We start from the raw sequence: 27,233 nt of genomic DNA on the forward strand, positions 1-27,233 counted from the left end.
CAGTTCCTCTCTCATACCCTCATAATTACCTTTTATTTAACTGTAACACCATTACATCCGATTTTGCCTTCTCTCTTTCAAACTGCAGACTGAACTCTACCATTTTATGATCACTGCTTCCTAAGTGTTCCCTTACTTTAAGATTTTTTATAAAGTCTGGTTCATTACATAGCACTGGGTCCAGAATAGCCTGCTCCCTTGTGGGCTCCATGACAAGCTGTTCCAAAAAGCTATCATGTAAGCATTCCATGAATTCCCTTTCTTTGGATCCACTGGGAACATTATTTACCCAGTCCACCTGCGCATATTGAAGTCTCCCATGATCACTGTGACCTTGCTTTTCTGACATGCCTTCTCTATTTCCCGGGACATGTTGCGCCCCTGGTCCTGACCACTGTTAGGAGGTCTGTACATAACTCCCACTATGGTTTTTTTTGCCTTTGTGGTTCCTCAATTCCACCCACACAGACTCCACATCATCCGACGCTATGTCATTCAGCACCATAGATTTAATTTTGTTCTTAACTAACAAGGCAACCCCGCCCCCTCTGCCCACCTCCCTGTCTTTTCGATAAGTTGAAAACCCTTGGATGTTTAACTGCCAGTCCTGACCCCCTGATCATGTTGATTATCCCTAATCAAGTAATTATTTTCTAGATGATTATAAGTCCTATCTCTTATAACCCTTTCCAACACTTCACCCACAACCGAAGGAAGGCTCACAGGTCTATAATGTCCAGAGTTGTCTCTACTCCCCTTCTTGAACAAGGGAACAGCATTTGCAATCCTCCAGTCTTCTGGCACTATTCCTGTAGACAATGACGACATAAAGATCAAAGCTTGGCAATCTCCTTCCTGGCTTCCCAGAGAATTTGGAGATAAATCCCATCCAGCTCAAAACCTGTAGTGGAGTTTGAATCGTCAGACTCCGAGCCAATGCTGACACTTAAATGGAAACAACCATTTTCTTGAGAATTAAAATATTCCATATTTAAAAATTCCATATTTAACTTGCAGACAGTAGGCCAGAGCTAAATATATTATGATAAATATGGTTAATACCTTAATATTGCTTTAGACAATTGTATGACAGGCTTGCTTTAATGGCTGTGCTTTTAAATGTGGAGTGCAGAATAGCCAAATCTGATTTCATGTTACACATGTATGTTTCCATTGAAAGACCTTGAGCAGCAATCAGTATTGGCAGGTTGCTAGATTTTATTTTCCTTTCTACAGTCCTCAGATCAATCTTTATGCCAAACACTCATTAGTTATTTTAATAACCTGCTCAGATGTGCAATGACACATCTCCAGGGCAGGTGGGATTTCAACATAGGCCTTCTAGTTCAGAGGAGGGATACTACCATTGCCCAGTACTCCCTAAGCAGTTCAAGGACTAGAATTGAGATGTTCCAATTGCCTTCAATGTTGCTGCACTAAGGGTAAGAGCGCATTGAGAATATTCTTATTGAGAAGTATTTGCCTACTGCGATATTAAGATACATCAGATACAATATTATGTTATTGGATTTGATTGTCTTCTAAGTTTTGTCTTGTCAATTAAATTGTAGAATGTGTCATGTTAAAATCTTTTAATTTATTTCTGTTTCACCCAGCCCAACCGACAGCCAGCAAAGCTCAACCTGCTGACCTGCCAAGTGAAACCCAGTTTGGAAGATAAAAAGTGCTTTGACCTTATTTCACGTATGAACTATCATTTTGATTTTCCTTTCCCTGTTTTAGTATGGTAATTATTCATTACTTCATGATTTATGTTGATTAATGCAATGTATTTGTGATCAGGGTTTGTCTCTTTTTGCCTTTTAGTAGTCAGATGTTGCAATATAGATACAGTTATCAGAGACAGTCATCCATGTTATTTGCAACATCTGTGTTTCCTTATTGTACTGTTGTGGGAACCCCAACACTCAGCCAGCTCAGTCAGTATGGTACTACCAATGATTCATCCACTGAGGGATGTGCAGTATATGGTAATCAACAGGAGGTCTTTGTCCATGTTTGATCGGATGCCATGTGACTTCATGGAGTTGGAGTCACTGTTGATGTCACGTAGGGCAACTGTGTCCTCACTGTGCTACCAGCTTGCGATGGTAATGGTGGTGTCTCGGACATAGTCATTCTCACAGAACCATATCTTGGGAAAATGTCAAGCTTTTACTTGACTGATCTGTAGGGCTGCTTTCCTAATTTTGGTACAAAGCCTGAGATGTTTGTAGGGAGGAGTTTGTAAAGTTGACAGGGCTGAGCTTGCTATTGCCATTTTCTCTGCTTTGGTCATTGCTCGGTTGTCCATATAGTTTCCTTCCTTTTATCAGACTTTGTAGAGATTAAACACAACTGAATGGCTTGCAAAACCAACTAAGAGGGCTTTTAAGAGTCAACCACCTTCCTGTGGATCTGGACTTGCACAGCAACCAGAACCAATGATCAGCCAGACCACATGGCAGATTTTTCCTTCCCTAATGGATACTTACAGCAATCTACATTGGTTTGGATCATCACCACTAGACAAGCTGTTAATACCAGACTTAGTAGTTGAATTAAAATTTCATTATCTGGTGTCTGGGGATGTGGATATGTGGATTACCATGCCATACAAATTCTCATAATATACACACCAGCAACTTTGATTACACACCCAGAATGCAGGTTATGTAATTTTCCATCCATTTTAATTTTGAGAGAAAATCAGGTAGACCACAAAACAAGAATATTAAACTTTACTCTTAGTGCATATGCTTGTGAAACTCAGCCCTGATTATACTAATTCAGAAACTACCTCACAAGTTGTGAAGTTTTTCTCTTTCTGAAAGAGAACCTCAAGTGAAAATAATTAAAGGATATTTGTGACATAATTTGAATTCCACAGTGAGGCAACTATTTAAATTAGTAAAGCTTGGATTATGGACTTTCTAACAAGTATTGAGTTCCCAATACCTAGTAAATGGTGATTCACTACGTAGATGAGCTTTAAACCCATTTGTGCAGAGATCAGTGCTTGTTGAACCTTAATTAAATAATTTTCAGTTTATGCCTGCAAACTCAAATTCATATTCAGATAGTGCCCTGAGATTGTCGCTTTATATCTTTCAGTTAATCTAATTTAATGTTATTTTGTGTTTTGCTTTTAGATAACCGCACATATCATTTCCTTGCAGATGATGAGCAGGATTGCATGGCGTAAGTAGAGAGTTGTCCAATTGTGGATTGTTGTATGTAGCTAATAGATTGCAGAAAGTGTTATGAAGCCATAGCTCCATAGAATGAGATGATGCCATAATTGACAGATCCAAGTTTGGATTAGTACAGTTATATACACTTGACTGTGTATTATTGATGTGAATGTAAACTAATCATAAATTATGAAATATTCAGTATATGCATTGATTTCATATCTCTGAACATGTTCTAAAAAGCTTTTTTCAATTCAAGGTAAAGGAAGCCTCCTGCTAATTACTACACACTACACTTCCCTTAATGGATGAATCCGTTTTACTCCAAGTTGAACACCAGCTGGAGGATACATTGCGGGAGGCAAGGGCACAGAATATACTGGGTGGCTGATGTCAATTTCATCACCAAGAGTCACTCTGTAGTCTCACTACTGATGGAGCTGGCCCAGTCCTCATTAACATAGCTGCCAGGCTTGGCCTATGACCAGATGATAAGGGAACTGATGAGGTTTTAAAAAAAACTTGACCTTGGCCTCACCAGTCAACCTGTACCAAATGCATCTGTCCATGAAAGTATTGGTTGGAGCAGCCCCAACACAGTACTTGTGGAGACAAAGTAATAGATTTTGAACAAATCTAGCAACTCAAGACTAGGCATCCATGCTATGGACTATCAGCAGCAGTAGAACTGTATTTAGCCATAATCTGTAACAGCAACGTATCCCTATTCTATTATTCCTATCAGTTTTCTTACATTTAATGTAATATTTATTTAGGCCATATGTAGAAAACCTAGTTAACAAATCTGTGAATGTATGGCAATATTGCATTGTTTATATTAATCACCGATCAGTTGGAAGGGATTTTATACGTTTGTCCTCTCATCCCTAATTTTTTCATGTCAATAAGCCTAAATCCCACAGTAGTTATTTCCAGGTAAACTTTGCCCAGCTTTCTTCTTTCACCAGTCACATTTTTGGTTTTTTTAACTGTTGAAAAGAGGCGAATACTGATTCAGCTCAGCAAAACAGACTATGCCTTAGCTAATCCAAGTCACCCTACCTGGTTTAAAAGGCAAACAATATTTGCTATTTAACTATCAATGAGAGGGGAAAGATATAAAAGAGCCCCATGGGGCAACATTTTCACACAGAGGGTGGTGTGTATATGGAATGAGCTACCAAAGGAAGTGGTGGAGACTCGTGCAATTACAACATTTAAAAGACATTTGAATGGGTATGTGAATAGGAAGGCTTTGGAAGGATATGGGCAGGGTGCTGGCAGGTGGGACTAGATTGGATTGGGATATCTGGTCTGCATGGATGAGTTGGACCAAAGAGTCTGTTTCCATGCTGTACACTTCTATGACTCTATAACTGCTGCATCCTCCTATGGCAATGCCTGTACCAATCAGAGTGTTGTTCCTCTTACATTGGTAATTGTTACAAATTACCCTAATGACTGCAAAATGAAAAGCTTTGACAAAATGTGTATATTTTACAGCAATGCTTAGTGTATGTGTAAAGTCAATAGAAGAAATATCAGAATGAATGTGTAATAGTCAGCCACTATACATGCTTTTGAGTTTTCCTAACCCCCAGTTTAGTAGCTGGCTATTTTACCTATTGCCATCTGTCAGAAGCTAACTGAAATTAGGGGATATTACATGCCCCTTCTGTGTGTCTTTTGTGCAGATCGAGCAGCATGTCATTTGGGCCGGTGGCTAGCCAGTCTCCCAATTCCCAACCAGTTGCCAACAGCACCAGCATCTAGCTCCCAGATCTCCGTGAATGTGGCCTCCTGGATTAGCCTGCCTACAGTCACAGGATGCTTACAACACAGCTGTTGCACTGCTGGGATTGTTAGATCTACCAGCTAAGTGGAATTTCATCCCAGTGAGGGGTTGAAATTCCATGAGTTTGTTTAAGCTGAACATAGCACTTTATGCCTTTACAATGTGCTTCTATTTGGCCATTTGGCCAGCCACTGACTTTTCTTTTGAAGGGGTAGGGATGAGCAGTTTCTCCTGTCCTAAAATAATTTTACATCCACAAAATGCTCAATTCTCACAGCTTTCATCATCTCGAATTTGGTATGCCTTTCAAATTTTTGATATTTTTGTCAATTGCTTGTAAAGATTTTCACATCAAGAATACCCAACAATAACCAGTTATTTCCCCTCTTGCATTAAGATGTTCAGCTGTTTGATGCTCCTGCTCCTTTTTTGTGCTCTAATGATCATGCATTCTGTTACAACCAGAACTTTTACATCTCCTGTGTATGAAGAAATACAGAGTAAAGTTTAAGAAAAGCTAGGAAATAACTTATTGGCCTCACAAGGACTTAGAAAAACATCAAAAGTCCATTTATCTTAATGGATCTCTTCTCAGTATGCATCCATTTAACCTGTAGGGGCACCAGTTAGGATTACAGACAGATCATGAGACTTCAAATGATCTCAATCTGCATATTGAAAAAGCACTTCAGTTCTGCCAAAGTTTTAAGCTCTCAGATAGGCATCAATATTGGTGCGGGTAAGTTGCATGGGCCCTTATTACTGCCTTCACACTCATTCTATCAAGTAGCAGGGTTAAAAATTAGCACTCATAATGTCATTGGAGGGCCAGACAAAATTAAAGATCTTAATTTTCAATCAAATAATTAATGTTCTATATTTAGATCTGTAGCTTTATATCTTTCAATTTATCATGTAGTATTGCATTTTCTGTATATTACTGTTTTCTGGACATCAGGATCGGGATAGCAATATCTATCTCTTTGTTGACAATTTAGTAGCTAGGTAAATATTTCATGTTGCCAGTATATTAGTGGTATGTGTTTAATGTTTGACTCTTGTTATTATGTGAAGGTGGATCTCAGTTCTAACCAACTGCAAGCAAGAAGCGCTAAATGTGGCTTTTCACCACAGTGGTGGAGAAAACAGTATTGAAGATCTGACTAAAGCCATCATTGAAGATGTCCAACATATGCCAGGGAATAACGAGTGCTGTGACTGTGGGGCAGCAGGTGAGAAAAATGCTGCTGAAGAAGCAATGGAGATATTAATGTACTGATTTATGTTTCTCAAAAAGATTTCAGAAATTTAAATTAAAATATTATATTGCTGCTGCAAAGATTTCCTCTGAAATTTTGATTTAAATGCAAAGCAAACATTCTATTAATTTTGATCTGTACCGAACTGAGAAGCAAAGCTAAAAGATATTACCAGTAAGCACGTGTAAATTGGAAAGGAAAAAGAGGAAGAAATAAGGGAAAGATACAAGAGAAGAACTAGAATGGCCTATTAAGTGTGTAATTGCAGGACAGCTAAAGGTTAAATGGGAAAAATTATATTAATATCAGATAATGAGAGAAATTAAAGCTATTTACAAAGCACCAGACATATTAGCTTTTTTTTCCCCAAAGGATTTATTTCCTCTTGGTTATCTCTTCCACCATCCCTAATATCAGCATTGATTTCTCCTGGGCCTCCTGCAAGAATCACAATGGGAATATGCCCCGAAGATCACCACACAAAGCCATTGTATACTATTCCACTAGTTCATCCAGTCATGCAAACAGTAATATAATTTGGTGTATTTTGTGTTCAACTCTTGCCAATGTATTTACCTGGAAGAAGCAGAAAAGATTTGGCATACTTCGAAGAATACAAATCTGAACAAATGAGTTGCATATTGAGAATTGTCAAATAATAGGATTCAATTAAATAAAAGTAAATTATAGGAGCAGGAAAAGAAAATTAGTTGAGTTTTCTTCTTTCTCAGGGCTATTTTAGGAGCATTGCTGATGTGAATGCATGCTGAACCCCTGATCTGTACAGTGCACTAGGATTCATATTGAATCATTTTGAGTTGGTTGTGTAATATGAGAATTAGGTGCTTATAATTCTCACATTTTTCTGCAGGTCCAACTTGGCTTTCTACGAATCTTGGAATATTAATATGTATAGAATGTTCTGGAATTCACCGAGAGATGGGTGTACATTATTCCCGGATACAGTCCCTATCACTAGACAAGCTTGGGACCTCTGAACTCTTGGTGAGATTCTTTCTAGTTTTATTTTAGTAATTTTAATGCACCGTTTATAAGTATGTATCGCTGAATGTAAATAGTATTCTACCGATCAATTACTATGACCCCAGAATTTAAAGGGAGAATGCAGGGAGAGGAGGCATAACAGACCACCCAGAAGTACTGGTTCCCACAGTCCTTGTCAACTTAACAAGTATTTTAACTGCACATCTTCAGTGTTGCTAGGTCAAAATCCTGGAATTCTCTCTCTAAAGTTATTATGGATCTACTACAACGCATGGACTACAGTAGTTCAAGAAGGCAGCGCACTAAAACAACTCCACAGAGGCCGTTGCCAAGTCCCTTTTTATTTACACATGCTCAGCCCTTGACTATAGTACTGCCTCATTCAAAGTCAGGCACCAGAGTATTCGTATCTCTGATCTTTTTTATCTCTCACTCTTTTTATATATCAGGGAGGCGAAAGTGAGAACTGCAGATGCTGGAGATCAGAGTTAAGATTAATCTTTTTATATATCAGCCAGGGATCCCTGATTGGACCAGTTTAATAACCACAATCAGGGACCTTATATTCTATGATGTCCAGCTAGCTGACCTCATTACAATTACTGCAATCACTACCTCTCAAAGGCAACTAGGGAGATGCAATAAATGCTGACCAGCTAGCGATGCCCATGTTCCACACATAAATAAAGAAAGGCTCCTTTTAAAACCTGAAGTGGCCACGTTGGAGGCAAGTTAGCACCAGATTTTCTATTTTCAAAACTTTAACAACCTCTCTTACATCTACACATTTCTTGAAGGTTAAAATTGAAATAACTCCAGAGAAGCCGGTATCCCGTTACCAAGTCACCCTTTATTTACATGTGTGTAATACTTAACACTGGTGCGGCTTCCTCAGTGCCAGATCTCAGAGTGAACTGTACCTCTGACACTCTCCTGTTTATATCTATCAGCCAGGGCACCCTGATTAGACCAGGTTAACAGTCCCAATCAGGGAACTCATATTCTATGAGGTCCATCTGGCTGACCTTGTGACAATCACTACAAAATGACATCCTTATCCCAAATGTTATAAGATCAGATATAAATGTACATGCATTGGTGGTTCAGCAAACAAAATGTTACTTGTTCCTAATGAAATGCAGTCAGTTATAAAAGTGGATGATCAAGATTTTTTGTATTTTATCCAACATAATGCAATGCTAATATTCTTATATTTTTGCTGACTACTCTGGACCTAGGAACATTTTGAGGTTTTTTTTTGTCTATTGTATTTGGAATTTTATCCCTTCCAGGATATAATTTCAGAGAAATTTGATGCATTTCCATGATATTCCCCATGCTGATAACTTCCAATCCTTAAAGAGCTTTCAGGGCAAATCAAATCCAAATGTTGAACTAATGTGAATCTTCTTTAGCATGATCTCCCTGGTTCCCAGTATGTTAAAAAAGGAATCAGATTTGGGGTAGAGATTTCAGTTTAACATGTTGCGTTACAGAATAATAGGATGCAAACTGAGCTACAGAATTGCGTACACCGTGACATTAGATGGAAAATTTAAGAATTGCCTTTATTTATGCAACACGCTATCACATCTTTGAAATGATTTAAGGCTTCTAATTGAATTTTTCTACTTAAGCAATTGTCTACATATTGCCATGTTTTTCTTCAGTTGCTGTTATAGAATAGTTTGAATGAGCTGAAACTTACAAAGAATAAAAGATAGAATGTTGGCCATGAGACTATTAAAATAGTCAATTTTTGGGTGGTATCTAAGGCATGATTACTATTTCAGCAGTAAATGTGTTGAGATAAGGGCAAAGGCAGGTGACACCACACAGGTGAAGTTGGACATCAGAGATAGAGGGATTAAGAGGTCAGAAGCTGAGTTCATTGCTAAATAGGACACCACAGTTCCTAACTATTTTAGTTTAATGGCAGTTGTGAGGAACAATATTTCAGTTGATGTTAATAATAATTAATATGCAAAATACTTTGTGATCCTAAGGTCTTATCAAAGTGTACCTTAAAGGTATGTGTCTGGACTTTTCTTTTCCCCCAAATGATAGTGTTCCCTGACAGCTTAAAATAGACAACTGAAAAATTGAATGATATTTCAAATTTTAGTCAAGAATTGCTTGACAAAATGTGCAAGTAAAGACAATTTAATATCTTGGCAGAACCTTTCATCAGTTAAGCAGAGAATCTTTTGCTATTCATCTCCAGAATTTTCTACTTTAGGTTCGGAATTTCAATCACCCATGGGGATGGGGAGAGGATCAGCTTTGCTTGACCGTTGCACTTCAGATTGATCTCACTGTGCTGATGCCTCTAGGATGCACAGGAATGAGGCAAGGCCAGGGGGGTAGTGAAGTTGGAAACCTGTTTGTCTCCAGTTTTAACACCTCAAGGAGTTTAATAGGCTGTTTATTACTAGGCTGGGGAGTGTCAGACATTGAAAATCACCAAGCCTGGAATGTATGATGCTCATTAGTGCATGTGGAATAATTAAGTTTTTTTTTAATTATGAAAGTTTCTTAGCACTAGGGTGTTTTATTGTGGAATGGGCGCGATACCTTTTTAGTTGACCATTATGCTGAAGCTTCTGGCCATCCGATATGCTACTTCCTCTTTTCAGCAAGGTAGTGGGCAGGGCCCATTGTGGTTGTTCCCTATCTTTGATGTACTAAACTGGTAGCTCCCACCTCCTGGGATAGCTCAGCACCACGAGCTGGACATCAAACCCACCACTTTACCAATTAGGACAACACCATTTGAAGATTGTATTTTTGTCAACGATGGAATGCAATGTGTGGTTCGGACCTTTAAAATCATCAAGTCCTTACTTTGATATTCTATTCTTCGCACTCTCCAAAATGATATTTATTTCAGTTTATTATCAAGCCTAAGATCATTGGCAATAAATGTGTTTGCTCATAACTTAAAACGACAGACAATTTCACCCTGAATTTAAAAGTAATATCATGTTATTTGGCAGATTATTTATCATCAAAACTAAGATGAGATGCAGTGAAATGAACTCTACTTCAGCTTCAGGGATCCCTATTTACATCCAGAGATGATTGATAACATGAGTGTTCCTATGTGAAATGAGTTTAGATAGTCTCAACCAAGTTTACATCATTGACGATCTAAAACACACAAATTAATCATAATTTGGCACAAGGTTGATAGTCTGCTTCAGGCTATAAGGATGCTTCATGTGGAAAATGGAAAAGTAATCATAGTGAAACATTGGTATTTCTTAAAAATGGAGATTAAGATAAAGTGTAGGGGAGCTTTTGACTGAACCTAAATGGGGTTATAAATGCTCTGCATGAGCTCTGTGCTTACATAATGGTGAGTGGATAAAATTTCCAATTGATAGTGCTGGCATAATCACAGCCCAGTTGGGAATTAGCCCTTAAGCAATCCCTAGCTGATCAATATTTGACCAGTTAAGGGACTTAATTGGTGACAGAATGGGAAGATCATGCAGAGGTCTTTCCATACGAAACTTAATTCCAAGGGAGGCAAGAATGCAGAGAGTTCTGATATGCCACTGATATGCCACCAAATAAAGTTGTCTCCCTGCTTCAAGCCTAGAAGACTTCACTTGAGAAGGAAGGCTCACTTCATGAACTTTGAAGAGGAATTCTGTTTTTGATGCATATATTGTCTTCCAGGTTGTAAAAAATGTTGGAAACTCCAGATTTAATGAACTTCTGGAAGCTAATCTCCCAAGTTCATCAGTAAAACCAACAACTGACAGTCCTATGTGAGTAAAAACCAACAGGAAATTGTATATTGAAAAGTAAAATGAAAACACTGATACCAAACTTTTTCAAAGATAACACTAAATGCATTCTTTCAGTATTTATTCTTGTGCCTGTAAAGTAGTTGCCTCAGTGGAGGCTCCTGTCTTATCATTCTCTACAATATCCAAGACTTCTTTCTGTAAAATTGATATCCATAAGGCCATAGCAACAAGTGTTTGTGGATTGTTAGTCCAGTTGGGACACTGTATATTTACGCAGAATTACAATTATACAACCTGAAAATTGTCCATATTTTTGACATTTCCTCACCTGATCAAGTCTGCGCATCCGATAAGATATGCATAAGAGCCAAGGAAGAATGAAAATACTGCATACTGCCTTTGTGACCTGCTAATTCATCGTGCAAATACAGGGGACAGACACAGAATTGTTCAATTTATATGTCCAAATTTTTCTATTTTTTTTTAAGTTTAGGGGTGAGTGCATTAGCTGGTAATTATTTCACTTCCCTCAAACCGAGAAAACACATTGTATCACCTGCCAATCAGCCCACTGAAAGCTAACCAGCAAACATTGGTGGGTTTATCAGCAAATCACAGGTGTTGACATTGGCATCCTAAGTTGCAACAAGTTGATGGCAAATCAAAGCTCCTAGCTACTGACTCCAAAACTTCTGTGGTTGAAGCTTACTCCTCAGAGGGACCAGTTGTGAAAAGCTAAGTACTGTTTATACTCTTCCATTAAAATTGTGGTCACGTGGTAGAGAGGTCAAGGGCAGTGGAGGCAAAGGAAGGAGGTGGCTTTCAGAGGCCACTCCCTTACACCCAATGGTTTCAATTATCCTGAGAATGATTAATTCCCAGTTGGGAAACTAGCCACCATTCTTGCACATTGGTAAGGCAGGTTATCAGTGAGGTGGTGAGCTGAGGGTCTTATTCAATGAATAATTGAATAGCAAAGATGATTCTCGATAGGGGTGAGAGAGGCAGGGTAGTTGTCATGGGGGACTTCAACTATCCAAATATTGACTGGGATCACTACAGTACGAGTACTATAGATGGGTCAGTTTTTGTCCAGTGTGTGCAGGAGGGCTTCCTGACACAGTATGTAGACAGGCCTACAAGGGGCGAAGCCACTTTAGATTTAGTATTGGGTCGCGAGCTTGGCCATGTGTTAGATTTGGAAGTAGGTGAGTACTTTGGAGACAGCGATCACAATTCTGTCAGGTTTACTTTAATGATGGAAAGGGATAGGTATACTCCACCAAGCAAGAGTTACAGCTGGGGGAAGGGAAATTACGATGCAATTAGGAAAGATTTAGGAGGTGTAGAATGGGGAAGGAAACTGCAGGGGATGGGCACATTAAAAATGTGGAGCTTATTCAAGGAAAAGCTCCTGTGTGTCCTAGATAAGTATGTACCTGTCAGGCAGAGAGGAAGATATAGAACGCGTGAGCAGTGGTTTACTAAGGAAGTGGAATCCCTGGTCAAGAAGAAGAAGGCTTACGTTAGGACAAAATGTGAAAACTCAGTTAGGGCGCTTGAGGGTTACAAGGAAGTCAGGAAAGACCTAAAAAGAGAGCTCAGAAGAGCCAGGAGGGGACATGAGAAGTTGTTGGCAGATAGGATCAGGGTTAACCCTAAGGCTTTCCAGAGATATGTCAGGAATAAAAGAATGACGAGAGTTAAATTAGGGCCAATCAAGGATAATAGTGGGAAGTTGTGTGTGGAGTCAGAGGAGATAGGGGAAGCACTAAATAAATATTTTTCAACAGTGTTCACTATAGAAAACGAAAATGTTGGCGAGGAAGATACAGAGATACTTGCATCTAGACCAGAAGAGATTGAGGTTCATAAGGAAGAGTTATTAGAAATACTGTAGAGTGTGGGCGGCACGGTGGGCGGCACGGTGGCACAGTGGTTAGCACTGCTGCCTCTCAGCGCCAGAGACCCGGGTTCAATTCCCGCCTCAGGCGACTGACTGTGTGGAGTTTGCACGTTCTCCCCGTGTCTGCGTGGGTTTCCTCCGGGTGCTCCGGTTTCCTCCCACAGTCCAAAGATGTGCAGGTCAGGTGAATTGGCCATGCTAAATTGCCCAAAGTGTTAGGTAAGGAGTAAATGTAGGGGAATGGGTGGGTTGTGCTTCGGCGGGTCGGTGTGGACTTGTTGGGCTGAAGGGCCTGTTTCCACACTGTAAGTAATCTAATCTAAAAAAAAGTGTGAAAATAGACAAGTCCCCTGGGCCGGATGGGATCTATCATAGGATTCTCTGGGAAGCAAGGGAAGAGATTGCCGAGCCTTTGGCATTTATCTTCAAATCATCATTGTCTACAGAGTAGTGCCTGAGGACTGGAGGATAGCCAATGTGGTTCCCTTGTTCAAAAAGGGTAGTAGAGACAACCCTGGTAATTACAGACCAGTGAGTCTCACTTTAGTTGTTGGTAAAATGTTGGAAAAGGTTATAAGAGATAGGATTTATAACCAACCAGAAAAGAATAATCTGATCAGGGACAGTCAGCATGGTTTTGTGAAGGGTAGGTCGTGCCTAACGAATCTTATTGAGTTTTTTGACAAAGTGACCAAACAGGTAGATGAGAGTAAAGCGGTTGATGTGGTGTATGTGGATTTCAGCAAGGCATTCGATAAGGTTCCCCACAGTAGGCTATTATACAAAATGCAGAGGAATGGGATTGTGGGAGACACAGCAGTTTGGATAAGTAATTGGCTTGCTGAAAGAAAACAGATGGTTGGAGTTGATGGAAGATGTTCATCTTGGTGTCCAGTTACTAGCGGCGTACCACAAGTGTCGGCGTTGGGTCCACTGCTGTTCGTCATTTTTATAAATGACCTGGATGAGGGCTTAGAAGGGTGGGTTAGTAAATTTGCTGACGACACTAAGTTCGGTGGAGTTGTGGATCGTGACGAAGGATGTAGTAGGTTGCAAAGCGACATAGATAGGATGCAGAGCTGTGCTGAGAGGTGACAAATGGAGTTTAACGTGGACAAGTGTGAGGTGATACACTTTGGCCGGAGTAATCGGAATGCAAAGTACTGGGCTAATGGTAGGATTCTTGGGAGTGCAGATGAGCAGATAGATCTCGGTGTCCATGTACACAGATCCCTGAAAGTTGCCTACCAGATTGACAGGATTGTTAAGAAGGCATACAGTGTTTTGGCCTTTTATTAATAGAGGGATTGAGTTCCGGAACCAGGAGGTTATGCTGCAGCTGTACAAAGCTCTGGTACGGCCACACTTGGAGTATTGTGTACCGTTCTGGTCACCGTATTATAAGAAGGATGTGGATGCTTTGGAAAGGGTGCAGAGGAGAATTGCTAGGATGTTGCCTGGTATGGAAGGAATGCCTTACGAGGAAAGGCTGAGGGCCTTGAGGCTGTTCTCGTTAGAGAGAAGAAGGTTGAGAGGTGACTTAATAGAGACATACAAGATAATCAGAGGGTTAGATAGGGTGGACAGGGAGAGCCTTTTTCCAAGTATGGGGACGGCAAACACGAGGGGACGCAACTTTAAAGTGAAGGGAGATAGGTATAAGACAGATGTCAGAGGTAGTTTCTTTACTCTGAGAGTAGTAAGGGTATGGAATACTTTCCCTGCATCGGTAGTAGATTCGCCAAGTTTAAGTGCATTTAAGTTGTCATTGGACAGGCAAATGGACGTACATGGAATAGTGTAGGTGGGATGGGCTTCAGATTAGTATGACAGGGCGGCGCAACATCGAAGGCCGAGGGGCCTGTACTGCACTGTAATGTTCTATGAATACAAAGTAGTGTAGTGGTAGTGTCAATGGACTCGTAATCCAGTACTCCAGACTAATCTGCTAGGGACATGGGTTCAAATCCTACTATGGAAGATGGATAAATTCAACGTTAATAAACATCTGAAATAAAAAACTAGTCAAATGGCGACGATTGGCAGAATCTTAGAGTTTGAGCAAAGTGGCCTATGCAAGATGTGTGGCCAAATAAAGTGATAAATGCAACAAGGCCCATTTCAATTTCGAGACTATCTTGCTTCACTTTTATGATTTTCATGTGTGGCGTAGCAAAATTCTCACTAGGTCATAATGAGATGCCAATTGACAGTCATGATTGATTATTAAATCAGACTACCTTTCACCCAAACTCGTCACATAAGCTAGATGTCAAGAAAATTCAACAAAGAAAACAGAACAAGCATCTGATATATTCAGTTTGGTACTTGGTCTAAGCAACCTCCATGTTGGAAACCAGGCACGAATATCTCAGGATACAGAACATAGACATCAGCCTCATGCACCTTATGTTTACAACATTGGCATCTGACATGTGACAGCCTTTAAGACACATCTTGGCGCATCTCCAGTTTACTTATAGGTCACTTCTACACTTCAGTACTGTATTTCGGGCTGCACTGGCAAATATCATTATACTTCTGCACCAAGGATACTTTGTGCTCAGGGACATGCACTCAGTTCATGTACTGAACCAGGCTGCATCCCTGGACTTGTCATTCGCTATCATAGCACTCATTCACTTTGACCCTACCTGGATACTCAAAGCATCCCTGCACTGCATTGCCTTGACTTTTCTTTTGCACTTTGCCCCCCCTCAGCCAGCGATACCAAGTTTATATTGCTGTTTAGCATAGACTGAAAGCCAAGGAGCTTGTCACTATTGTCAGCAGACTTTCACTTGGGGTTTTCTGCACAAAAAGGCAAGGGCATCCTCCTGCACCAGTCCAGGCCCTGGTTGAGGCCATCAGAGTCAGCATCCTCTCATAAAGGATGAGGCGCTGAATGATGGGCAGGATATCGCTTGTCTTAAGTCTTTAGCTTTATTGTGGCCAATTTTCCTCATTGAATGAGAGAGGTATGTAGGCTAAAGTGAGTGGTACAGCTATTACTTCTGGTGCATGCGGGGACATTTTCTGAGAGTGTGAGTAAGCAGTGCAGAGGGCATGCAGGGTTAGTGGTTAGGGGGGTGAGGTGAATGATGGCAAGTGAGAGAAAATGTTGCAAGCAATAGTAAGTGTCATTTTTGTGACAATGTTCACCCAGCTGGGAAGTTGATTTGCAGACATTTCGTCCCCTGTCTAGGTGACATCTTCAGTGCTTTGGAGCCTCCTGTGAAGCGCTGCTGTATTGTGTCTTCTGGAACTGATTTGGTTCTGTTCCTGCTGCTTCTGGTTGTCGGTTCCGGTTGTTCGTTGTAGTGGGCCGGTATATTAGATCGAGGTCTATGTGCTTGTTGATCGAGTCTGTAGATGAGTGTCATCCTTCTAGGAATTCTCTGACTGTCCTCTGTTTGGCTTGTCCTATGATCACTAGGTTTCACGTTAAGAATCTCTCCAGAGAAACTCAATGCAACTCGGATTCAGACAAAAGAAATGTAAGATTCGACGCCATCCACTCACTGACAATTATTATTAAAATTTTATCTGGTTCACTAATAGAATACCCTTTCAGGGAGGAAATTTATTATCCTTGTATGGGATCCCAGAGCCAAAACAGCGTAGTAGACTTTGAACTGCCTTTGGCCAATTAGGGATGGACAATAATGCTGGTCTAGCCAGAGCTGCCCTCTGCCTGTAAACAACAAAAAAAACTTAAGGGCCTTAATTGCTGACAAGTCAAGGAAGAAACTCATGAATCTTTTTGCCTAATTAGTGAGGTGTGAAAAGTGAGTGAGTTTCTCTCTCCAGGACCAACTTGCCTCATTGCCTCCTCTTGTTGTCTCTCTTGCCACCTCCAGGGAGATGAAAATCGTAGTCAATTTTAAAAGAAGCCAAACATTGCATGCGCAAGACCTTTCATTTACAGTTCCATGTAAAACCATTTCCTGCTGTGCAAAACATCTTACATAGATAATTCAGTACTTTTTTCTTCAATGAGCATTTCTTACGTATGCTCATTATACTGGAACTTCACGTTGACTGCACCATAGTATGGTAGTAATGGACTGCTTTTAAATATGGTTTATCTGTTATAACTGTTTTCATTCCTGATTTTGCTCTTAGGGGAGATGATGGGCTAGTGGTATTATGGCTAGATTATTAATCTAGATACCCCAGGTAATGTCCTGGGAACCTGGGTTTGAATCCTACCACAACAGACAATGGAATTTGAATGCAGTAAAAATCTGGAATTAGAAGTCTAATATAGACCATTGTCAATTGTCAAGAAAAACTCATCTGGTTCAGAATGGTACTCTAGGGAAGGAAATTGCCATTCTTACTTGGTCTGGTCTCCATGTGACTTTAGACCCACAGCAATGTGGTTGACTCTCAACTGCCCTGTGGGCAATTCAGGATGAGCAAGAAATACTGGCCGAGCCAGTGATGCCTACATGTTGTGAATGAATTTAAAAACATATATTTGAGTGTAGTGAGCACCATCTTGTCAAGGTCAGCCACTCATAAGTCCTCCTTAGTATGACACCTACATCCCCCAAAAAATGTTGATATTCTGTAGCAGAAGTACCTCACAAACGGAATATTGTTCATCGTAGTGATCCTGATTTGCATGATTACAAATGTTTGTCGTCAGTAAAGACTACAAATTTATTTGGTGGGAAGGAATGCAACGTATATGCTATATGGCAACAATTAAAAAATATTTAAGTTGCATGTTAGTCAACATGATTTTGAAATTTTTACATTCTTTAGGTCTCCAATATATGACTCTGTCTCTCTCTGCCAATAATTTTCCATAGCCAGCCTAAGGTGTGACTGTGTACTGTGTAACCTCTAATGTTTAGTTCTCTTTCTGAGGGTTAATACAAGTTTTGCACCTCTCAATTTGCCTTTAGTTAAATTTGGAACTTCATATGAGTAAATTACAAACCAACATTATTCTGTTTCTCACTGCATTCATTTCATCTTTATTTTAATTACAATTTTCACCTTTACAACAGGGCATATCAACAGTGGTCTTTCATTTGGACAATGTTTTGCCTAAATCTGAACTGATTGACATATTTTGTTATTTTAAAGGACAATGAGGAAAGATTACATCATATCAAAATACATAGATCGTCAATATGTGAAAAAGAGCAATAGTACTCCTGTGACAAAGTTGAATAATTTATGCACTGCTGTAACATGCAAGGATATATTTGCATTGATACAGGCCTATGCTGAAAAGGTCAACCTTAGTGAATCATTGCCATCTTATGCACAGGTAAGAGGGGCACTGGTCAGACCAAACTGACTTTAGTTTACTGAAGGAAAAATAACTTTCTTTTGTATTGTACTTTCTTAAATTTTGGTGAAGTTATCAAACCTATTCAGATATAAGGATATTTGGTAGAACAATAAGTATGTTATTTAGACAAATATAGTAATAATCAGTAAACTGGAAAGAGATGACTGATCAGTTAACTTGGTTTTCTGTGATGGTGGTTGTGGGGGAATGCCGTTCAGGTCACCAAAGTACTCCTACACTTTGAAACGTGTTTTGGGAATCTTTAATGTTCTCCCACACCGACAGATGTGACTTTGACCCTGACGTTTATTGTGGGTGTGGGGCTGGTGGACAGTGCTGAAAATATGCTAACCTAAAGTCTGTAAAGAATTTAAGGGCAGAATTTCATTTAAGATGTATATCTTTATTTCCCAGCCAGCAGTCAGTTCAAAACAGTTTATGAGGATATAGTGATGTTGTGGAAACATAACTGGTCTAGTGCCCAGGCTAATGCTAGGGGACATGGGTTCAGATATCACTATGGCAGCTGGTGGAATTTGAATTCAAGTCTTAATAAATCTGTAATTGAAACCTAGCCTCATTCAGGGTAATCATGACAGCTGCTATTGATTGTTATAAAAGCCAATTTGATTCACTATTGCCCTTTAGGGAAGGGGGTCTGCCATCCTCACCTACTCTGGCCTATCGATCCACAGCAAAGGTCTCAATGCTGAACTGAAATGTCCTAGCAAGGTGTTCCTTTGCTGTCACTGGGTCAAAATCCTGGAAGTCTCTCCCACTCAGCAATGTGGTCTATCTACAGCACATTGACTGCTGCAGTTCATGAAGGAAGCTCAGCAGCACCTTCTCAAGGGCAACTAGAGATGAACAGTACATGAATAAAATAAAGAACTGCAGATGCTGAAAATCTGAAGCAAGAACAACTTGTTGGTGAAACTCAGCAGGTCTGGCAACATCTGTGGAGAGGCAGCAAAGTTAGCATTTCAAGTTTCAAAGGTTCACAGGGCTCAAAATGTTAACTCTGCTTTCTCTTTATTTTTATGGATCCCTTCAAATATATCAAGGAGCTGGCCAAATCCTTGCATTTCTTATTTAAAGGAAAGTGTCAGGTGCTGTGTTGCAAATGTGATTCATTTGGTTATGGTACTCGGTTTTAAGCAAAACATACTTTATACTTAAACAAAAGCAGAAATTTCTGGAAAAGCTCAGCACATCTGGCAGTATCTGTGGAAAGACAGTCAGAGTTAATGTTTTGGGTCAGGTGACCCTTCTTCAGAACTGATGGTTGCTTGGAAAAGGTTGTGTTTTATACAGAAGGCAATGTGGGGGGGAGGTCAGTAATAAATGATTGGTGGAGATAAAGCTGAAAGCAAGAGAAGAACAATTTGATGGACAAAGAAATGGATGACAATCAGTCGAGGAGATTGAATAGCTGCTTAGGACAATTACGGGCTAACAGCAAGCCCTGTGATAACAAGGCCTGGTGTGTGGGCGTTGAGGTAAGTACATGGGACAAGTTGCCTCAAACCTTAAAATTTTTGAACTGGATATTGAGTCCAGAAGGCTGTGGAGTTCCAAGCAGAAAATGCTGTTCTTCCAGCTTGTGCTGAGCTGCACTGGAGTCCTGCAGCAATCCCAAGACAGAAGTTAGCCAGGGAACAAGGTGATGAATTGAAGTATGTTGTTCCTTGGATGACATCGCTGCAGTGCTCCAGTGAAGCTCAGTGCAAGCTGGAAGAATAGCACCTCCTTTTCTGCTTAGGAACTCCATTGCCTTCTGGAGTCAATACAAGTTCAACAATTTTAGGGCTTGAGGCAACTTCTTCAATGTCCTTCACCCAACCCCTATATACCAGGCCCTGTTATCACATGGGCTGCTATTATACACCACCCATTGTTAACCACTAATAGTCCCCTTTAGCAGCTATTCATTATCCTAGGCTGACTGTTATCCACTCTTTTGTCTGCCCAACTGTTCTTCTCTCTCTTTGGACTCTATCTCCATCTATCATTTATCCCTTGCCCACTCCCCTTACCCTATCGTTTGCATAAAAACTTCTTCTAAGCTACCATCCATTCTGAAGAAGGGTCACCTGAGCTGAAACGTTAACTCTGATTTCATTTCTCTCCTTAGATGCTGCCAGACCTGCTGAGAGTTTCCTGCAATTTCTGTTTTTGTTTCTGATTTCCAGCATCCACAGTTCTCTCAGTTTTTACACTTTATTCTTACTGCACAGTTAAATTACAAAGGAAATAAAGAACAATTGAGCTAACTTTAACTCTATTGGAAAAATAACAGAATAATAGATTATTTAAATATTAAACAGCAACTCTTTCAATATAATAGCATTGTATAAACACACACTTGGCAAAAGTAAATTTAGTAGAATAGATTGTTTCACATGCAATGTTTCTCCAGTCCAGGAGGAAAGAACATCAAGAGAAAATTTTGGCAGTGGGAGAAAGAACACAAGTATTTTGCTGTAGCAGGGAGAGATGTATGGCAACCCCAACAACTCCTGAAATCTTGCCTCTGTGGGAGCCTCACTCCACCCTTTCATGCTGCCTTTACTTTTACAACTTTTTTTAATAACAAAACGCCAAGGCCTCACAACTGTTTACTATGTTGGCTTGGAACAGACCACCATTCATCTCTGTCTCTCTCTTTAAAAAAACACCAAGAAAAAAATCACCTGTTAAAGCCAGAGTGTCATCACATTACAGAGAACCAGAGAAGCCCACCAACTGAGTTTAAGAAAAAACCCACAGTACTGCAGGGGCGTGTTTCATGTGCATTAGGCATATTCCACAGATCGTAAAGTTTTTATATCTGATAAATATTTGTGACTCCTCTTTCTGATAGAAGCCAGTGTAGTTGTGTGTTATATTACATCACTCCTTGATTTGAATCTACATTCTACATAATAAAAGCCCTTTTGTTCATAGTAGTTACCCAGTGTTTATAGTAGTTACCCAGTGTTAAGTAATACGTAAGTATCTGAAATGGCAAGTTTTACCCAGCTCTCAATGAGCTTTAACTTACAACATGCAACTAACTGTAGGAGCAAGTTACTGCAGATGCTGGAATCTGAACTGATAACAAAAAGTGCTGGAGATCAGAGCCAACCAGGCAACATTCATGGAGAGACAGCAAGCTAACGTTTTGAGTCTAGATGACTCTAGCTTGCTTTCTTTCCATGGATGCTGCCTGACCCACTGTGAACTCTAGCATTTATTTGTTATCAATGCAACTAACTGTAGTTTGACTACCTAAGCTAAATAACTTGCATTAAATCAGGCAATGGGAAATGAAGCAACAGAAGAATTGTGACTTTGCAACTTCCTGAAAGTACTTGTTATTGATAACAAATACCAATGACGGAAAGTGTTCTGCTTTTGAAAGCTAAAATTCTTTATCTTGATGAGCATGAATAGTCCACCAAACATTATAGATTTGATGAACGAAAGCAAAGAAAAAGGATTTAAAATCATGAATAATTGCAAAGGTATCAATTGCACTCTCACCTTATTTTAAACGTTTCCTTTGTGTATTTGTATCTGATTGGCAGGAACCAGGAGAGACTGCTCTTCACCTCGCTGTACACCTTGCTGATCTCACCTCCCTTCACATTGTGGACTTCCTTGTGCAAAACTGGTACGTTACAATTCACACACCTTTCCCAAGAGCAAATGCACTTAGAATAGTAATAAATGCTTGCAGTAAAACTACTGTGCTGTTTGTCTCAAAAGCACTTTCTCTATCCACCTTAACTATAACAAGGCTAGTGTGCAATGCCAAGTAGAAGATTTACTTTGGATATAAATGTCATATAGGCTAAGTATGTGTAAGAGTAGTGATATTGGATCGTTTTTCATTCTGGCCTGAATTAAAATCAATGCAAAGACCTGATTATCCCAGCTAACATATTTTTGAAGAATTATTACATTAGATTAGATTACTTACAGTGTGGAAACAGGCCCTTCGGCCCAGCAAGTCCACATCGACCCTCCAAAGAGCAACCACCCAGACCCATTCCCCTACAATACCCCTTCACCTAACATTACAGGCAATTTAGCATGGCCAATTCACCTAACCTGCACATTTTTGGACGAAACCCACGCAGACACGGGGAGAATGTGCAAACTCCACACAGACAGTTGCCTGAGGCGGGAATAGAACCCGGATCTTTGGCTCTATGAGGCAGCAGTGCTAACCACTGTGCCACCGTGCCACCCATGGATTAGATTTGGAAAACTTATCTAATTGTCTAATGCCTAAATAAAAATCTTAATCAGTGGTAGCAACCTGGGGCATTTTACCAGCCCTCATATCAGACTCTTTTTCAGGTCATATCAGACTTGAAATGTTAACTCCATTTCTCTTGTCACAGATGTTGCCTGGCCTGTTGAGCTTTTTCAGCATTTTCTGCATATGTTTCAGATTTTCCAGCCTCTGTACTCTTTTGCTTTTATTTCCTTTGATATGGTTCCTGACTTGTAAACAGAGAAAATAGGCATGATTCGGAGATGCCGGTGTTGGACTGGGGTGTACAAAGTTAAAAATCACACAACACCAGGTTATAGTCCAACAGGTTTAATTGGAAGCACACTAGCTTTCGGAGCGACGCTCCTTCATCAGGTGATCAACCCTAACCCTAACCCTAACCTGATGAAGGAGCGTCACTCCGAAAGCTCGTGTGCTTCCAATTAAACCTGTTGGACTATAACCTGGTGTTGTGTGATTTTTAACAGAGAAAATAGGAGCTGTATTAAGCCATTCCACCCTTTGAGTTTGCTGTATCATTCAATGTAATCCTGGCTGATCATTCAACTCCAATCCTGTTCTGCTTTCTTTCCCATTCTATAGAACAGGCCATTCAACCCCTCAAACCTGTTTCTTTATTCAATGAGATCAAGACTGATATATAGCCTAACTCCATATTATCTGCCTTTCACCAATATCCCTTAATTTTTACTCAACAAAAATTTATCTATCTCTAATTTTAAATTAATAACTGGTCCAGTATCCATTGCTGATTTGTTCCAAAGAGAGTTCCAAATATCTATCACACTTTGCGTTTACAAATGCTTCCTCACATCTCGCTTAAATGGTCTGGACCTAATTCTCAGACTATGCTTCTAATTTTAGAATGTAGTTTATCCTTGTCTTGTCCTGTTAAAATCGTCAAGACTTTGATCTTATCACCTTAAGCTTCTAAATTCTAGAGTAAACAGACCTAATTTGTATAATCTCTGAAGTCCAATTACACCTGAAGTCCAGGTATAATTGTTGTAAGCTTAACTTTTCTCCCATTATTCATAATACCTCTGTGATATGATTCTTGTCACCTTCTAAACTGTCCAAGCTGCACAAAAATGGTGAAAGTCTGAAATGCCCACTGTTGCCAGTAACACTGAGACATCACTGTGCAGACTATCTGTCTGCCTCCTTATCTATACTGATAAAAATTGCTGGTTCTGGGAATGCCAATGAGTTATCCACATTCAAGTCCCACATGTCCTGTTTGAAACCCACCCATCACTCTTCAGCCCAATATCTAGTCTGCCTTTTGATCAGATTATTTGTCAATATTTGTCCTGCTCCTCTGTCAGTTTCATGACAGTACTAAATGTGTGAAAAGTATTTGTTAAGAATTATGTGTTCTCATTTTGGAGTTCATTTCGAAGGAGGTGATTGTTATGACATGGGGTAAACTCCCCCTGTTAATTTAAACCAGCAACACCGAAAAGATTTATCACGTGCAGTAATCTGTGAAAATTCAAGAGGCCAGGAACTATTTAAATTAAAATGTAACAATTTTATTTCTGAAAGTATAACGGAATAATTAACTAACAACTATTTACAGCCCCTCCTTCTAATCTATCATTTATTTTCCCTTCTGTAATACTAGTCCAGTAAAACCACCGATTAAGATTTATCAAAATTCAAATTTCAAAACCAGCCAGCTATCAAATCTTGGTAGCTTCCTCTGTAGATTTTCTTCTTCTTAGGGATTTCTGTTTCACAAGTCACTGATCAATAAAGGTATCTTTTAAGAGAGCTATTTTTCGGTTAATCTGTACACGCTGGTGGCTTGGCAGTTCTCCATTGACTGTTCAAGTTATTCCTGTCTTATACCCTCAAAGCATTGGATTGTATCATTGGCTTTTAAGCTTGTCAATATGCTAAATTCAAACTGGATTGGAGTTTGGTATTTTGGGGGTATAATTTAAACTGATTGGCCAAATTTAAATTTGTTTTGCCGTCTCCAGGCAACCCGGTTAATTACCTGTTTGATCAAATGTTACATTGTTACCATATTCAGAATACTTGGTGTTGTGTCATGTAGTTCTACTAGCTTTTAACTCTCTTAAAGGTACAGTACCCCTTACACCTTCATAACATAACCAACTGAATTAGTTGTTATGCTTGAATTCGAACAGCATATTCACTAATCCGTGCGGAGAAAGGATGGAAAGAATGCCCAAGTACATTTCCAGACAATAGTCCAGTACAGCAAAACTGTGCATGGATAAGAAACTTAATCTGGTCAAAGACTTAACTAGCTTAGAATCCCTACACTGTGGAAACAGGCCATTCAGCCCAACAGGTCCACATTGGCCCTCCATAGAGCATCCCACCTAAACCCACCTCTTACCTTGTAACCCTGCATTTCCAAAGAACAAAGAAAATTTACAGCCCGGGAACTGGCCCTTCGGCTTTCCAAGCCTGAGCTGATCCAAATCTACTGTCTAAACCTGTTGCCCACTTCCTAAGCATCTGTATCCCTCTGCTCCCCACCTACTCATGCATCTTAAGTGAATCTACCATTCCTGCCTCTACTACCTCTGCTGGCAACACGTTCCAGACACCCACCTCCCTCGGTGTAAAGTACTTGCCACGTGTATCCCCCTTAAACCTTTCACCTCTCACCTTGAAAGCGAATCCTTCACCCTGGGGAAAAAACTTATATCTATCTACCCTGTCTATACCCTTCATGATTTTGTCAACCTCAGTCAGATCACCTTTCAATCTTGTTTTTTCTAATGAAAACAAACCTAACCTGCTCAACATCTCTTCATAGCTAGCACCTTCCATACAAGGCAACATCCTCGTAAACCTTCTCTGCACCCTCTCCAAAGCATCCACATCCTTTTGGTAATGTGGCGACCAGAACTTACACAATATTCTAAATGTAGCCGAACCAACGTCGTGTACAATTTTAACATGACCTGCCAGCTCATATACTCAATACCCTGTCCGATGAAGGGAAGCATATCATAAGCCTTCTTGACCACTCTATCCACCTCTGCAGCCACCTTCAGGGTATAATGGAACTGCACACCCAGATCTCTCTGCTCATCAACTTTTCCCAAGGCTCTTCCATTCACTGTATAATTCGCTCTAGAATTAGACTTTCCAAAATGAATCACCTCACATTTGCCTGGATTGAACTCCATCTGCCACTTCTCCGCCCAACTCTCCCGTCTATCTATATTCTCCTGTATTCTTTGACAGTCCCTTATGCTTTCTGCTACTCCACCAATCTTCGTGTCAATCTTCATTCCATGACTAACCCATCTCGTCTACATATCCCTGAACTCTATGGGTAATTTAACATGACCAATCCATCTAACTTGCACATCTGTGGGAGAAAACTGGATCACCCGACAGAAACCCACGCAGACACAGGGAAAATTTACAAACTCCACACAGTCGCCCAAGGATTGTTTCAAATCTGAGTCTGTGGTGAGGCAGCAGTGCTAATCACTGAGCCACTGTGCCAATGCAAGAGTTGTGCTTGCCTAATTTAAGGATCCTGGCATCATGCCAGCTGCATGGACTGTGTGATTAAAATGAAGTAAACATCATTTACTTCTTACAATAAATTATAATGCAGACAATTTGAACTTGCCTTTACAAGTTGTAGGTACTCACCCAGAATATGGGAAAAACCAACTAGGAGAAAGGGAAGACTGCAGATGCTGGAAAAGCAGAGAAGTCAGGCAGCATCCGAGGAGCAGGATAGTCAATGTTTCAGGCATAAGCCCTTCATCAGGAATGAACCCCATTCCTGATGCAGGGCTTATACCTGAAACGTCAATTCTCCTGCTCCTTGGAAGTTGCCTGATCTGCTGTGCTTTTCCAGCACCACACTCTCAACTCAGAATACGGGAAAGTCAAGTACGCTTTTTATCAAGGTCCTAGTTTTCTCTGTTTTGGAAAAGTAGACAACCTATAATTATTATAAATTGTGTGACTGATTTTTTTGTATATATACATTCTAGTGGGAACCTTAGCAAGCAAACCATGAAAGGAAATACAGCTGTTCATTACTCCTGTCTATTCAATAAAGCAGAATGCCTCAAACTACTCATGAGAGCCAGGGCCAACACCATTATTTGTAAGTACTGCAACAGTCATCACTGAAATATTGTCCAATACCTGTCACCAAAACAACTAATAAGTTGAATGTAAGGAGCTTCAGGCATCTTCATAGGTTATAGTTCTCATCACTTACAGTCAGAAACTTGTGTTCTTTGACAATGACTGCAGTGGTGTGGAGTCCAATTGCAAACCCATTCACCTCTCCAGTATAGCTCACCCCATTATTTCTATTTTGATCAGAAGCAGCAAAAACCTAAAAACACTGAGCCTCTGAGTACCTTGGCTAATCTCTCAGGCAGCCTCCTGTCGCTGTCAAGGAATATAGAGAAATTCAGCTCCTGGTTGGTGTTAGGTATGGTGTAGAGTTGGATCTCCTTGTTGTGCTGAAGATTCAGAGGCAGTGCCCTTTATCTGTTGCAGGTGGATGGGTCACCTCCTCCTCTATCCTACTTACAAGATACATCGAGTACTCATTGGCAAATCAAGGAACTCACCATAACATGTACAATAACACTCCAGAATGCTTACAGATACTTGGTGAAAGAAAAGGGTCTTAAAAATTTCCTTCATTGGAATTTGGATGCTTGTATAGAATACTTTTAAGTAACAGTTATGC

At 40.0% G+C, this 27,233-nt stretch overlaps 1 protein-coding gene across 1 annotated transcript in view; it reads left to right on the top strand.

Annotated features, from left to right (window-relative positions):
- Nucleotides 1–27,233, top strand: part of unm_sa1614 (un-named sa1614) — a 256,372-nt gene that overhangs the window by 181,156 nt on the left and 47,983 nt on the right. Inside the window, exons 13-20 of the mRNA XM_043709987.1 lie at nt 1,617–1,704; nt 3,153–3,201; nt 6,064–6,221; nt 7,120–7,253; nt 10,938–11,029; nt 18,018–18,204; nt 21,798–21,883; nt 26,518–26,633. Of these exons, the coding sequence (XP_043565922.1) occupies nt 1,617–1,704; nt 3,153–3,201; nt 6,064–6,221; nt 7,120–7,253; nt 10,938–11,029; nt 18,018–18,204; nt 21,798–21,883; nt 26,518–26,633 (910 nt within the window). The remainder of the gene's footprint in view (nt 1–1,616; nt 1,705–3,152; nt 3,202–6,063; nt 6,222–7,119; nt 7,254–10,937; nt 11,030–18,017; nt 18,205–21,797; nt 21,884–26,517; nt 26,634–27,233) is intronic.

Source organism: Chiloscyllium plagiosum, chromosome 20, assembly GCF_004010195.1.
Source record: "Chiloscyllium plagiosum isolate BGI_BamShark_2017 chromosome 20, ASM401019v2, whole genome shotgun sequence".
NCBI lineage: Eukaryota > Metazoa > Chordata > Chondrichthyes > Orectolobiformes > Hemiscylliidae > Chiloscyllium > Chiloscyllium plagiosum.